Source organism: Nipponia nippon, unplaced genomic scaffold (assembly GCF_047370975.1).
Source record: "Nipponia nippon isolate SJK-2023a ecotype South Korea unplaced genomic scaffold, ASM4737097v1 scaffold_23, whole genome shotgun sequence".
NCBI lineage: Eukaryota > Metazoa > Chordata > Aves > Pelecaniformes > Threskiornithidae > Nipponia > Nipponia nippon.
The window spans coordinates 7,794,479-7,808,542 of NW_028262340.1; the positions used below are offsets into that span (position 1 = coordinate 7,794,479).

The 14,064-nt window shown below is 65.5% G+C and overlaps 1 protein-coding gene across 1 annotated transcript; it reads left to right on the forward strand.

The window, feature by feature from the left end:
• The first annotated feature begins 327 nt into the window (after positions 1-327).
• LIN28A (lin-28 RNA binding posttranscriptional regulator A) lies at positions 328-13,050 on the forward strand. Its single transcript, XM_087760981.1, has 4 exons — positions 328-370; positions 1,143-1,321; positions 11,173-11,357; positions 12,494-13,050. The coding sequence occupies exons 1-4, from the start codon at positions 340-342 to the stop codon at positions 12,705-12,707; spliced, it is 609 nt and encodes a 202-aa protein (XP_087617107.1). The 5' UTR covers positions 328-339; the 3' UTR covers positions 12,708-13,050.
• Positions 13,051-14,064: the final 1,014 nt, after the last annotated feature.

Below are 14,064 nucleotides of genomic sequence, written 5' to 3' on the forward strand. Positions count from 1 at the left end.
GGGCCGGCGGAGCGGGGCCCGGCGGGGGGGTCCGGGCCGGGGGGGCGGGGGCGCGGGGGCCGCTATTGTCTGCGAGAATTTGGGAGCCTTTGAAAAAACCCTCCCGCCCCCTCCCACCCCTATTGTTGGAGCGAAGATGGAGTCAAACCTCTCCCGGCTCCCTCCCGGCGGGGTCTAAGCCGGGGTTTTTTGTTGAGTTTTGTTGGTCGGTTTTTTTTTTTTTCCTTTTTCCTTTTTTTTTTTTTTTTTTGGCTGGGCCGATACCCTCAAAGCTGGCCGAGGAGGAGGAGGGAGGAGGCGGTAACAGCCACAACTCGGAATTTGCAAGCGAGTGTCGGGATGGGGTCGGTTTCCAACCAGCAGTTCGCAGGTTAAGTTATATTATTGTCGCAGCCCGCCTGGGCTCCGCGATTATTAATAACGGCGGCAGAGCCCGGCCGGGGGGCGCGGGCCCCCCCAGCCCCGCTGCGCCCCGGCAGCGCGGCCCGGCCCGGCGCGGCCCCGCTCCCCGCCGCCGCTCGGGGGTCGCCGGGGTTTTTCCTCCCGCCCCCAGCCCCAGGATGGGCCCCGAAGTTTGGGGCCGGTGGCGGCTGCGGGGGGGCCCGTGCGGCGGGGGGATGCTGGCGGCGGGGGAGAGGCTCCCCCCAGCGTGGCCCGCTGGGGGCAGGGGGATCGCGGGTTGGTATTTTGGGGGAGATTTTCACTTTTTTTGTGTTTTTTTTTATTTTTTCTTTAATTTTCGGGTTTTTGTTTGTTTTTTTCGGTTTGGGTTTTGGTTTTTTGGTTTTTTTTTTGTTTTGTTTTGTTTTTTTTTTTTCGTTTTTACCGTTTTCGAGGGGAGAACGGATTTAGGGCCCCCACCCCGCGCCCCGCCCGGGTCGTGCCGCCGGGAGCTGCCTTCGCTTCCCCGCGCCCGGGGTGCCCCCACGCACACGTGGAGGCAGAGCTGCCGCTCCCTTTGGGGTTATTTTATTTTTGGAGGTGGTTTGGGCTTGTTTGGGGGTTTTTGTGTGCCTTTCCCAGCCCGGGGAAGCCGAGCAGGGTCTGGGGCTCCTGCGGCGGGCTGCCCGGCTGGCTGCGGGGCGGCTGGGCCGGGGCACCGCGGCTCCCCCGGCTCAGCGGCTCCGTGGGTCTCTCCCCAGGTGCGAAGCCGGGCGAGGAGCCGGCCGGAGACTCGCCCAAGGCCGAGAACGAGCCCCAGCCGCTGCACGGCTCCGGCATCTGTAAGTGGTTCAACGTCCGCATGGGCTTCGGCTTCCTCTCCATGACCGCCAAGGGCGGCGCGACGCTGGACTCGCCCGTCGACGTCTTCGTGCACCAGGTACGGGGCCGGATCCCGCGGGGGGCCGTGGGCAGGGAAGGGGGTGCAGCCCCTGGCACCCCCGGAGGAGGCGAGGCGGGACGGGGACCCCCGGCCCGGCCCCGCATCCCGCCGCCCCGGGCTCCCCCGGGCGCCTTTCCCCGGAGCGCGGCGAGGGGCGGGCAGAGCCGCTCGCCCCGCCGCGGCCCGGGGCTCCTCTCCGGGACCGACGCCGTAAGCCGAGCCCCGAGCGGCTGCGTTTTCTCGCCGCGGGCCCCTGGGGAGCCCCGGGCCGGGGAGCAGGTGCCCGCGGGGCCGGGCGGGCCGGGCCGGAGTGGGGACGCTGCTCAGCCGGCGCAGGGACCCGGGGAAAAGCCGGTGTCCCCCGGTGCGGGCTCCTGCGAGCCCCGGGCCAGGCAGGGGGGCGGGATGCGGCTTTCCCCGGCGGGTGGCCCGTCCGGGGGTATCTCTGCCCGGGCCCCTCGTTTGGGCTGCGGCTGGCCCGAAGGCGTGCGGGGTCGCGTACGAGCCCCTGTGGCCCCCGTGCGATGGTGACAGTCGCGTGTCCGGATTTGATCCACGCGCACCTCGCTGCGGGCGAAGCCCCACGCGTGTCGGTGGTCCTGCGCCGAGGGAAGTTGTGGATTCGGGGCTGCGGCTGCTTGGGCTCCCCCGGCTCATGGGGGACCCCGCTTAGGGGCTGGGAGATGGTGCCCAAATCGGGGCCAGCGCCGGGAGGGGGACATGGGGCTCGGCACCGGCTTGCGTGGAAAGGGGTCTGTGTGACGAGGACGGCCCCGAGCCCCGGGCAAGCAGCGGCCGTCGGGGCTGGGGAGCAAAGCAAGGGCGAGCAAAGGGGCTTGGGCACCTCTGGAGCAAACACGAGGGGTTCTGCGGGTACGAGGGGTTCTGCGGGCACGGGGGGGAGCAGCTGCGGGAGATCTGGGCCGAGGCAGCGCGATGGTGCTGGCTCCAGGGAGCCCCTGGACCCGCCGGCTTCAGCGGCTGCTGCTCTCCATGGCCCCAAATCCCCCCCCCCCCGGGTCTGTCCCGCGGCCTGCTGACGAGCTGGGGGTACAGGACAGGGCTCCTGGGGCTGGGGGCCCCCGGGGGTCTCCCGCCCCCTTCCCATGAGGCAGCGGCTCCTGCAGGCAGGGCTACGGCAGTTTGGCGAGGGAACGGGGAACGGTGGCCAAGGGAGAGGCAAATCCCTTCTCCAGCTGCGGCGTGGTGAAAGCGCCTTGGTAGGAGCTACCATCCTGGGCCAGCAACACGGCTGGGGTTGGAGGCGAGGGGTCCCTGGGCTGATTTAGCCGGGGAAAAACCGAGATCCTGGTGCTCTCAGAGAGCAAATGGCTCTTTGCATCTCGCTGTAGCACAGCGGGACCCAGTGCCCATGGGGGGAAGCCTCCCGCCCTCCCTCCCTGCTCCTGGGGCTTTATTGCCCCCAGACAGTCTGGTTTCCTGATTGCTCTTGCTCACATTCCTGCAGGAAAAGAGAATTAGCTGGGGTGTCTCTGCCGGGAGCATCCCCCTGCCCGGGGAGAGGTGCGGCCTCCCGGTGTCCCCCATTTTCCGGGGCTGGGGGAGCCACGGGGTCCCATGTGCAGGGTTTGCTGCGTTGGGCAATACGGTGGACGCTGGGCAAAAGCGGGTTATTTTGGGTAGCAGAGGGGCAGCGTGTGCGTGGTTCCCCCGCCGCAGCGAAGGGCAGGGCACTCCCAGTGTGGGGCTTTGGCCACCAGAAGCGGGGTGGCTTCGGGCTGATGTTGAGCCTTTCTCCTCCAGGCCGGCCTTCGCCTCCTGCCCTGCTCGCTGCGGCACAAAGTCGCTGCTCGCCTACCGCAAAACAGCCGGGGCTGATGCCGGCCGCTCTCCCACCGCGCAGCATCCCGGCTCCAGCCCCTCCTCGCAGAGGGACCAAGCTCAGGCTCCCACCCTGGCCCCGCTGCTTTCGGGTGCTGGTGGGACAGCGGGCCCTTCTGCCGCTGCTCGCCCAGCCCAGCACCCGGCGCTGCCTGAGGGCCGCAGCCGGCTCCGTTCCCGGGCGGGGAGTCAGGCCTAGGAGGGCAAAAGCCCGCGCTGGCCGGGGGGGGACAACACACAGGGCTCGGGGTGGGGGCTCAGGGTGCTGGGCACAGCACCCGCCGCCACACAGGTGCCCCAAACCAGCCATCGGGGTTTAACACCCCAGAGCCCCCCAGAACCTGCTCCTTCCCCTCTTCATTTACATATGTGAATGATGACCCACAGGAAGTAATTGCGGGAGAAAGAAGGGAATTGGCCTCTTTAGATCTATTAAATCACTTTATTACAGGAACCAGGTCTGAATGGCCCTTCTCTGCGGGGAGCGCCTCTCCATCTCCCTCTCCCTTTATCTGATCACAAAGAGATTAAAATCTCGGCAGGAGAGGAGACTAACAGGGCTCCTCGGGGCTGCCTTGCCCCGCATTGTGAGCTCCAAATGAGGCACTTGGGTTCAAATGCCTCCCCTGGACACTGGAGATGGATTCATCTGGGGGCTGTGAGGAGACGGGATGAAGCAGGGAGGAGCGGAGCAGGTCCTCCCGGGGAGGCCAAGGGCGAGCAGCACCCGTGAAAGGGTGGGGGTCTCGAGGCAGCAGAAGCCAGCCTGGTGCTGGGGAAGACCCCAAAGCTGTGGTGGTCCCCAGGGATGCGGCTCCCGGGCTCGCACCATGGCTCTGGGCATCACTTACAGGAGTGTGGGGAAACCTGGAAAGGGAGAGGACAAAATCTGGGCCCCTGGTGGCCCCAGGGCTCAGAGCCGCTGGCTGGAGCAGGAGGAGCGAGGGCCCGGCAGGGCTGGGGTTTGCAGCCCACGCAAACCCCCGCTCGCCCTGGCTGAGAGGAGGGGAAGGGGCTGTGGCTGCCCGGGCCCTGGGGGCCGCTGCTCCGCGCAGCTCAGCTCTGCATCGCCGAGTGTTTCTCCGAGCCAACGGGTCTAAAGCCCTGACGAAGGCAATGGTAGCTGTTGTTTCGGTTTTTATTTTTTGTTCCTTCTCTTGATTTTGGCAAGGAGAGCTTCTGGGCACCGCCGCGACCCCGCGGCTGCTGTGGCCGCAGGGTGTTTGGTGGCGTCTCAGTGGCATCTCGGTGACATGGTCCCACGTGTCCTTGTGGGGACATAAGACTGTGCCCGTGGTTAGATCCGCTGGGGCAGGGATGTGGCGCTCCTGCCCTGCCCGAGTGCCCAGGGCACCGTGGGCACCGGAGGGGCTTCAGTCCCCCCGCGGTCCCCTGGGCGCTGCCATCCCCCGGGAGCCTCCTGGGGTCGGGGTTGGCGGAGGGGCTCCATCCCCGCTCGGCCGGGCAGGGGACGGCGCGGAGGGGGGTGACGCCTGCTGTGACGGCTGCCTTTGGGCCGTGGGTTTCGGCTGAGCTGACCTGGGCTGTCACCCGCCTGCGCTCGTGCCGTCCCTCCGCGCGCAGCCAGGGACGGAGCCAGCCAAGGTGCGAGCGTGACGTGAGGCCTTAAAAAAGCACGTGTTCGAGGCAGCTCCATCCCTGACCGCGCAGGAGAGCAAAGGCAGGGGCGCAAGGGAGGATTTCTCCGCCGGGGATCAGGGTCCAGCCTTCCGCGGGGTCCCCCGCCGCCCGTCCCCAGGGCTGGGGCGACGGGCAGGGTCCAGCCGGGGGATTCGGTTTGTGCAGAGCTGGGGTGGCAGCGAGGGGAAGGGGGAACCCGCTCCGAGCGGGGTTTGAGTTAGGCGGCGCGTTGGACCCGTGGTGCTCGCAGAGGCACGGGACACGTTTAATATCTCACTTTTTCTGCTTTCTCACATGCGTCGCTCCTGCCTGGGCTCGCCGGGAGCAGGGTCACCCCGCAGCGCTGGGTGGGCACCCCAGGGCGCCGGCGTGGGTGGCTGCAGAGCCGGGAGCACCGGGGTTACGCCAACCCCTGGGGTGGAAACGCAGGCCGGCATCCCTGCTTTCGGGGGAGACGGGTAGGAGCAATTTCTTTGTTGTTGCTGTTTTTAAATAACTACCAGAATAAAACTGTATCGCCTGGCTTGTGCGCCAGGTCCTGATGGCAAACAGGGAAAGAGAGCGGCTTTATTCCACCCCTGAAACTCCCTCAGGACGCGCACAAAAAAAGCCTCCTGTCTCTGTCTAAAGATTAACTGATGGCTGCAGGCACATCCCTTCCCCCAGCTCCCCCTCTCAGCCCAGGGCGAGGGGCAGGGAGAGAAAACACCCTTCAGTGGTCTCCAGATAAAATGGCCCAAATGAATGGGATTGCTCCCGTCGGGGCCAGGGCGGGCTGGGATGGAGCCGCTGCCTCAGCGAGCCCCTTGCCCTGCCGCCCCCAGCTCCGGTGTTTCCTTTTCCCGATTTACTTGGCCCTAAGAAGAAGCGGGATGAAGCTGAAATCGGCGGTGGCAGGGGCACTGCTGCTCCCGGCCGTGCCCCTGCTTTGCTATGGGAGTATGAAATTAATAGGCAGCAGCTAACCCTAATGAGCTGCCTCCTGGGACGCGCGGGAGGCTTCGGCACCCGCAGGGTGGGGAAAATACAGCGGAAGGTGTGGATTTAGGGCAGGCAGCTGATGGATTAAACTCCTCGGTGGATACTTTTTCCCCCAGAATTAGTATCTGGTGTTTAATGTTGCTGGCTTACGGTGGAAAATTAAGAGCAAGCGTAGTTACTTTGGCAGGAAAGTGGCTTTATTTTGGTTTTACTTGAATTGGGAAAAAATCCTTGGGGATATTGCTCCAGGTGACAGTAGGGAGAGACTGGAAAGCCCTGGCAATGTTTGGTTAACCCCCCCGTGCTCTCCCCGGCGGGCTCCCGCAGGCATCACCCTCTATCTCTGCGCCAAGCCCCCGGCACTGAGCGAGGATCCCCTGCCCCAGCAGCGCCCGCCGGCCGCTTGCGCGGGGGCTGAGCCGCAGGAAGGGGCCGCGGGGCGATTCCTGCGCTGGGCCGTACGCGCACGAGCCCAAAACCAGCAGCAGCGCGGTCCCCCAGCGCCTGAGCCGCCGGCACCGGGAAAAGATTCACTGCGTGGTTTGGGGAGAGGGAAGGGCTTGGCTCGGGGACGCATCCAGGCGCGGGCTGTGAAGGCAAAGGGACGTTTTCCTGCTGGCCTCGTGGCTGGCGGCGGGGAGCTGAGCTGGCCCTGCTGCGGCACGGCGGCTTGGGCCACTGCTCCGCGTCGGCAGAGTCTGACCCAGCTGAAATCTGCTCTGGTTGGCAAGAGGAGACCTCTCTGCCGCAGCAGGGCTCGGAGCTGGGCTGAGGCTGCCCCGTCCCCATGGGATGGCGATGGCATCGCCCGGTGGCAATCGGAGCCATGCCCCAAAAAACGGGGCGAGCGTCAGCCCCCCGCACACCGGCTTATTCCCGGCGCAGGAGCTGAGGAAGGGGCTGCTCTGCACCGGCTGTGCCGAGCCTGAGCCCTGCGGGGCCGGCGGGGCTGGGGCTGCTCCCCTGGGGACCTGCATCCCCCCGGGGTGGGTCTGGGGGTCGTGGCAGGGCAAAGGTGGCCGGGGCTCTGCGGGCTGCCCTGCACCCCGGCCAGGCTGGCTGCTGCATCGACCGCAGCGGCATGGGGCTGGCTGGCACAAACCAAGGGATTTGGGGGGACAGGGACGCTGCAGCTCTGGGGGACAGAGGGGTGCAGAGGTGAGCGGGGCAGCACGGTGGCCGGGGTGCCCTGGGTACTGTTGTGGGTGCAGGCTGAGCAGAGGGGACCACAGGGTGCCCCCAGCCTGCGGGCGAAGGTGGGGTGCAGTGACAGGGCGCAGCGACCCTCTGCGGGTTCAGCGATCCCCACACCCAGTGCCGGGACCTGTGGGGGCGTCCGTCTTCCCTGGCCCCCATCGGCTGCTTCACCTCTGTGGAGTGGGGGAAACTGAGGCACGGGCAGTGGCTGCGGTGGGGTCGGGCTGCCCAAAATGCTCTGGGCACGGCCCAGCCATACCCCGGCACAGCTCGGCACCGCTGCTCGCGTTCCTGCAGCCGCTCCGAACCCAGCATCCCAACCCAGCCTGTTTCCCGAGGGATTTAAGTTTAAACGGCCGCCACGCTCCCGCGCTGGGAAGAGGCGAGGTGCAGCGGCCGCTCCGCCCCAGGCCCCTCCGGACACAAAGATGGTTTGATTGAGTGGCCAGGGCTGGCTGGGAATAAATGTTCCCTTGTGCCGCGCTGGGGAGGCCGCGGGGACAATGGTGACCCTGGGGCTGGCCGAGCCCCTCCGGAGCCCGGTGGCGCGGGGGCGAAGCGGAGCCCGGTGGTTTGGGGAGCAGCCGCCGGATTTGGGGCGCTCCGCGGTGCCACCCCACGGGAGGGGAAGCAGCTCTGACGCTGGGATCTGCGATGAGGGGTTTGCTGGGTGGGAGGAAGAGGAGGGATGGAGGCACCCACGTGCAGGTGGGGAAGCGGGAACGGGTGAGGGTGGGGGACACCCAGCGCCGTGGGGGCAGTGGGCAGCGCTCGGCCGCTCATGTGCTGCGTCTTTGTCTGCCGTAAATAACCGCAGAGCTGGAGGGACGGGTGGAAAAGTGGAGAGGTGCCGCTGTGACGCCTGGCGAGGGGGTGCCCGGGGGCCACAGAGAGCTGGGCAAAGTGATGCCAGCTCTGCTTCTGTTCCTTGTCCTGCTGGTTAACTCTGGACCCTAATGATGACAAGTGAAATCCTTGCGCTAGGCTATGCTTTAGAAGAGTTTTATTATGAGGATGGCAATGCTTTGTGATTTCGAGCCCAGGGCCACCCTAGACCCCCCGCACCAAACCCATCCCCCCGGGACTGACCCCTCAGCTCCGCCGCGGCACCCAGACCCCACAGCCCAGCACCCGATGGGCGAGGCCCGGCTCGCAGCGGGTGAGCTGGGTGCGGGGCTGATGCGCGGAGGGGCTGCGGGGGTCAGAGGGGCCCGGCCATGCCGGCCACCCTTCCTCCCCCCGCCGTGGCCTGGAACTCCTGGAATTTGGGCAGCGGGAGCGCGGCCGCCGCCGGCCCTTTGTTCTCGCTGGCCGGTGGCTCCCGGCCCTGGCCCTCCCCTGCGCTCCCCCGCATCCCCAGCATCCCCGGCTCACTCCAAGCCCCCCCTTCCTCTCTTTATTTTGGGGGGGGGTGCGGAGGCCTGGGAAGGCTCCGGCTTTGTGTGTGGTGTGGGACAGGGGCTCTGGGCCCCTTCCTTTCAGATGCAGGAGGTATGCAGCTAATTCAATGGGCTGCAGTTTGATTACCTATCTGATAACAGAGGAATGCCAGCAATGTGTGTGTTTTGGGAAGGGGGCAGGGGGGATGCGCAGGGACCACCAGCCACTCTGCAGCTCACATCAAAAGGCTGCGGCGGGGGGAGAGCTGGGGTGCCCCGGCCGCTGCCCCCCTCTCCTTCCCCGGGGAGAGGGCGTTTCCTCTGGCCTTTTGGCGGAGGGGGCCGGGGGGGCCGTTGTCATCCTCGCCCGCTCCTGGAAAATAAATCGCTTCCCCCGTCATGTTGCGGCAGCTTCTGCCCCAGCCCTCCTCTTCCTCAAAGTGGGGCTGACGGACGGCCCGCGGGGGGAAGGAGCTGGACCCCCGGCACGGGGCGCACAGCAGCTTGGCTGCCCGTGCATGATGGTGCCCAAGGCGTGGGCTGAGCTGGGGGGGCCCAGCTGGGGCGCTGGTGTCGGCCCTGCCGCGGCGCGGCTTTGTCCCGAAGCTTGGGGCTGAGCGCCTGGGAGTTTTCATCTCCGCAGAGCAAACACAGCTGGGCCGGCCGGGGCTGTAAGCCCCCGGTACGGATCCGTGGGAGGCGGCTGGCTCTCGTCCCCCAGCCTCCGGAGCTGCCTCCTGCGCCATGGAGTGATGCTCACCACAGAGTGATGCTCAGCTCCTTCTCACCCCAAAACGCTGCGGCTGCTGCTGGAGTGGGGCAAATTCGCTGTCCGTGGCAGCCCCCGTTGCCCAAACCACCTCGCACAGGGGCTCTGGGGGCCGGTGGGGCGGCACGGACGGGGCAGGGCTGGTGGCCGACCCCGAGGTGCTCAGGCTGAGCCGGGCACCTCCTGTGTTGTGCTGGCAGCTGCTTTGGACACAGAGCTCCTGCTTGGGCGATGCTCAGCGTCCTCCCAGCGATGCTCAGCGTCCTCCCAGTGGTGCCCAGCACCGGGGGAAAGCTGAGCTGGGGTTGGGGAGCCGTGTCTGGCTGTTGCGCCGAGCGTGGCAGGGTGTTTGCCAGCGGTAGGTGGTGATGGGACTGCCCGGAGCAGCCCTGGATGGGCAGAGGTTGCTGCTGAGCTCCTGTTGCGTCCTCCTTGTCGCTGGGGACCTTGTAGCTCGTGGTTTGGCTCTCCTTTCTGGGAGCAAGAGCAGGTCAGAGAGCAAAGGTTTCTGGCAATCCCATCCAGACTGCCCTGGGCCCTGTCCCAGTGGGCAAATGGACTGGACGGATGGGGCGACTGGGCCCAGCCCATGGGGTCTCTCCCACCTGGAGCTGGGCCCCAGACACAGAAGGGGGGGAAAAGCAGCAGAAAAAGGGGCCTCGAGGGCTGGGCCCCGAGCTCTGCCGCGTTCCCACTTCCCTCGTGTGCCCACGGACACACATGGCTCTTGCAAGACCCCACCGAAAGAAATTCAATCCTAAACCCCAACAACTCCATTTCCTCCCTCTCTGCTTTTATGTGGGGTGATTCCACGTGGGTCCTGGGGAGATCTGGGGGTGGAAGATGGGAAGGGAGAGGGGAACCGGCCGGGCCTGCTCGTCCCCGGGCAGCGTGCCCACGGAGGCTCGGTGCGGGAAGAATGGGCGGCCGCAGCCCACGTGAAGGGAACTCGCCGGGCCATGAATGGGGGAGATGCTCCATTCATAAATGCAGGGTCTTGGCGCCGGCTCTGCCGGGAATCCCCAGCCTGCTGGGGCTGCTCCTCCCTCTGCCAGCAAATCCCCCTTAACTCTTTGCTCGCGCTCATTTGGGCTCCGCTAACGAAGCTGAGCGAAAGCCCTGCTCAAATCTCTGCCTGGGATACGGCGGTCCTGGTCCCGTGGAGCAGGCAGTGATGACGCTCCCGGCCGCGCTTGCTGGCACAAGAGACGTCGGCTGCATCGCCTGTCTCGGCTCCTGACGAATTTGTTCTGCTAAAATGGATGGAGCTCATGGAAGTGGGGTGGATTTTTCTGTCATCTCACTCCCCCCTCCACAGCCTGGGTCTGAACTCCCGAGTTTGATTGCACGGTGATGACTGATGGGGCGATCCTGGGAGGGACAGGAGATGCCCCCAGCAGTGATGATCCAGGGCCAAACGGCTGCTTAATTAATTATTGGGGGCATTTAAAAGGCTTGAACCGAGGCGAGCTGTAGTGAGGGGGCTGCAGGGCAGGGGCTGGCTGGGACCCTGGGCTGGCAGCACCAGCTTCCAGGCTCCTGGCCTTGCTGCGGTCCCGCCGCGAGCGGGGCTGCACGTGCCTTTGCAAAGCCTCGAGAGCCTTTTGTCTTCTTAAAATGATGCTTTGGATCTCCCCGCGAGCATCCCCAGCCCGGGCTGTCGGGAGGTGCAGGGGCAGCTCTCGCGCCCCAGCGCGGGGCTGGGTGGGAGAAGGGGGCTGTTTTGCAGTGCTGAGTGCCAGCGTTTTGCGGCAAACTGCTGGAATTTGGGTCAGAGCTGGCTCTGCCGGCTCTTGCTTGCCAAACCAGTGAGCCCCACTCAGCTCTGCGTTATCAAATGGGGCTCCAGAGATTTCAGGGAGATGAAGGTGCCTGGTCGAGCTCGGTCCCCAATGTCCGGCCCCTCCCAAGGGCCAGGCACGGGGGGACGCTGGCAGCTCTCGTGCCACGGGAGGCGCTTGCAGGGCTGGGGCTTGTCGTGTGCTCAGCAGACACGCCGGCTTGGTGCTGACCCCCGTCCTTTCCCCGTGCCCCCCCAGAGCAAGCTCCACATGGAGGGTTTCCGCAGCCTGAAGGAGGGTGAAGCTGTCGAGTTCACCTTCAAGAAGTCGTCCAAAGGTTTGGAGTCCATCCGGGTGACCGGCCCGGGGGGCGTCTTCTGCATCGGCAGCGAGAGGAGACCCAAGGGCAAGAGCCTCCAGAAACGCAGATCGAAAGGAGACCGGTAAGGGGCGGCCGGGTCCTGATCCGGGGCAGGGTCCGGCCCCTGCGGGCACCAGGAGCTGCCTGGCACCCTGCCTGCGGCATGGGGACGGGCTCGGGTCTGGTGGGGCGGGCAGCGACCCTTCCTCTGGGAAAGCGGCTTCCTTCGGCAGTTAATGAGTGGCAGATGCAGCTTGGTGGGGAAAGGGCAGCAACCCAGCAGCGAAAGGGCAGAGGTCAGGGACACCCCGGGCGGCCGCTCCCCTCGTCTGGGGGAGCCGCGCTGCGCTGGGGTAATTTTCTCGAAGAGAAACCCTTCCTTGTGGGAAGGAAATGGCCGGACGTCCTGGCAGCGTCTCCCACGGTGAGGCTGGCAGCCCCGGGGCAAGTTTCTGGCCAGCCCTTCGTCCCCCCTCTGCTCTCCCATCCTCTCCATCCTGGCTGCCCGGGGATGCCTCGTCCCGGCTTTCCCAGCAGATGCTGCCCGCCCCACCCGGCTGTTCCCACAAATGGGTTTTAAAATGAGTCGGAAAGGAGTTGGGAAGGAAAGGAAAGAGAAAAGGGTTGTGGCTGTCCTAGAGGGACGCAGGAGTTAAAATGGACACGAGGCAGCTCCCTCTGCCCGCACCGCTCTGGTGCGAAGGTGGCACCTGGGGGACGAGTGCTGCAAGGGGACGGCCGCGAGGGACCCCACGTTTGGGGCTGTCCCCACGCCGATGGCCACGGTCCCTGCAGCCGTTCTCCCGGCTGGGGCCGTCAGTCGTTCCTGCTCTGCCGCAGGCTTTTGGTCCATAGCACATAACCCTGGGTGCAGGGTCTGCAGACACAGGAGCCAGACCCATGATGGAGCCAGAGGGGTGGCAGCCCCCCGAGATCCCCGATTTTTGTCCCCGAGTGCGTGGTTTCAGTGCGGGGGTTTGCTGCCATCTCCTGGGTACCAGCAGCACCACTGAGCCAGGTCCAAACTGGCCGTGCTGGAGCTGGGGCTCTGTGGGGACCAAACCCAGGGCCACCATCCGACCCCGCATCCCCGCGGCGGCCGGGCCGTTTTAAGCCCAGCTCTGGCTGCGAAGCCAGATGGGTCCCCGGCACGGCCACGGCAGCATCCCACCTCATTTTATTTCTCCTCCTCGAATCTCTCTCCTCCCCACCCCGCAGATGCTACAACTGCGGCGGGCTGGACCACCATGCCAAAGAGTGCAAGCTCCCGCCGCAGCCCAAGAAATGCCACTTCTGCCAGAGCATCAGCCACATGGTCGCCAACTGCCCCGCGAAAGCACAGCAGTCCCCCAGCTCCCAGGGAAAACCTGCCTACTTCCGAGAGGAGGAGGACATGCACAGCTCGGCCCTCCTCCCCGAAACCCGGGAATGATGGCGGGTGGCGGGGAGGGGGGGGCTTCCACCGGGATGAAAAGGCTTTGGCAAGGCAACGGGCAGCCGCGGGGGCTCAGAGGAGGGAGGGCAGGGTGGAGGGCTGGGGAGGGAAGACAGCAGTGCCAACGGTGGGGACCCGGTGTCCCTGCACAGACCTTTTCCCCCTGTTCCCAGCCTGGGGAAAGCCCTGCTTTAATCAGGATGGCTCGTTCCAAAAATAGGGGAAGGCAGCACCCAACACACCTCTTCCAGCTAAAAAAAAAAGAAAACACATTTGATCCATCTTTATTCTTTTCCTAAACGAAGCCAGGCAGTAGTGTCTCTGGGAGGAGGAGCAGAGAAGCAACATCTCAGGGAGGAGCTCATGGGTCCTTGTTCTCCTGAGCTTCCGGACGGGCTCCGGCACAGCTTGGATGAGCTGCAGGGGACCTGCTCCGACGCCTGCCCCACGGGGGGAAGGCTGGCTGCAGAGCGCCGGGGAGATTCCCGTGGGCCGGCCCCGCGGGCCCCTCTGCTCCTCGTGCCTTCTCGCTTGCAGGTCGGTGCCAGGATTTGCAGTTTTTCCGTGGTCGCCCCGTTGCTGAACCCAGCAGAGCCCAGATTTGGGCTCAGTCTGGAAGGCAATGGGGCATCTCTCGGGGCTGGGCTAACGCTTGCCGCCTGCTCGTGGGCTGCAAGCTGCAGCTTGGGGGAGATCAAGTCAAAAGAAAAACACTTTTTTTTTTTTTCCCCCCTAAGCCTTCCCAAGCGCCAGCCCAGAGAGCACACGGTGTTTCATGCAGCCAGCTCTTCCCCTCTAAGGCTTCTCCCTGCCTCCGAAATGTGGAGCCGGGGAGCAGGAGGGCTTCGTGGAGCTGCAATGCTCTTCGTTAAGCCTTGGGCGCCAGACTCAGGGCAGAGCCAGCTCCCGGGGACGTTGCTGGCAGCGTTTCCCTCGGAGGCCGTGTACGCAACCCACCCGGGGCTCAGGCAGATCCAGCCGTGGCTTCGTCCAGACACCCGGCTGCCCGGGGCGTCCCACGGGCTCTGGATCCAACCCACGCAGGACAAAAACGCGCCTCTGCTCCTTCTGCCCATCCCACGCTCCAGAAACCGATGGCTCCTGGGCTGAGCCTCCCCGGGGGCGGAGGAAAAGGGCGCCCAGGTCGTTAGCGGCTGCTGTCCTCCCTCCCCACCGGCCCCCCAAGTCTTGCCTTTATTTATTGGCCCCGGTGGACAGCCCTTCTCCCGGGGCAGCCCCCCGGCCGTGCCGAAGCCAACGCCAAGTGAAACCTGCACTAGGCCGTGCGTGAATGACGTATCTTTGGGTTTGTTTGTCGTCTTTGTTTTGGGTTGTTTTGTTTTGGTTTTTTTTT

Bases quoted from the DNA above. Each gene is read 5' to 3' on its own strand.
- LIN28A (XM_087760981.1), top strand. From the start codon at position 340: ATGGGGTCGGTTTCCAACCAGCAGTTCGCAG. The intron at 371-1,142 runs GTTAAGTTATAT...GTCTCTCCCCAG, and splicing joins TTCCAACCAGCAGTTCGCAG to GTGCGAAGCCGGGCGAGGAG. The intron at 1,322-11,172 runs GTACGGGGCCGG...GTGCCCCCCCAG, and splicing joins TCGACGTCTTCGTGCACCAG to AGCAAGCTCCACATGGAGGG.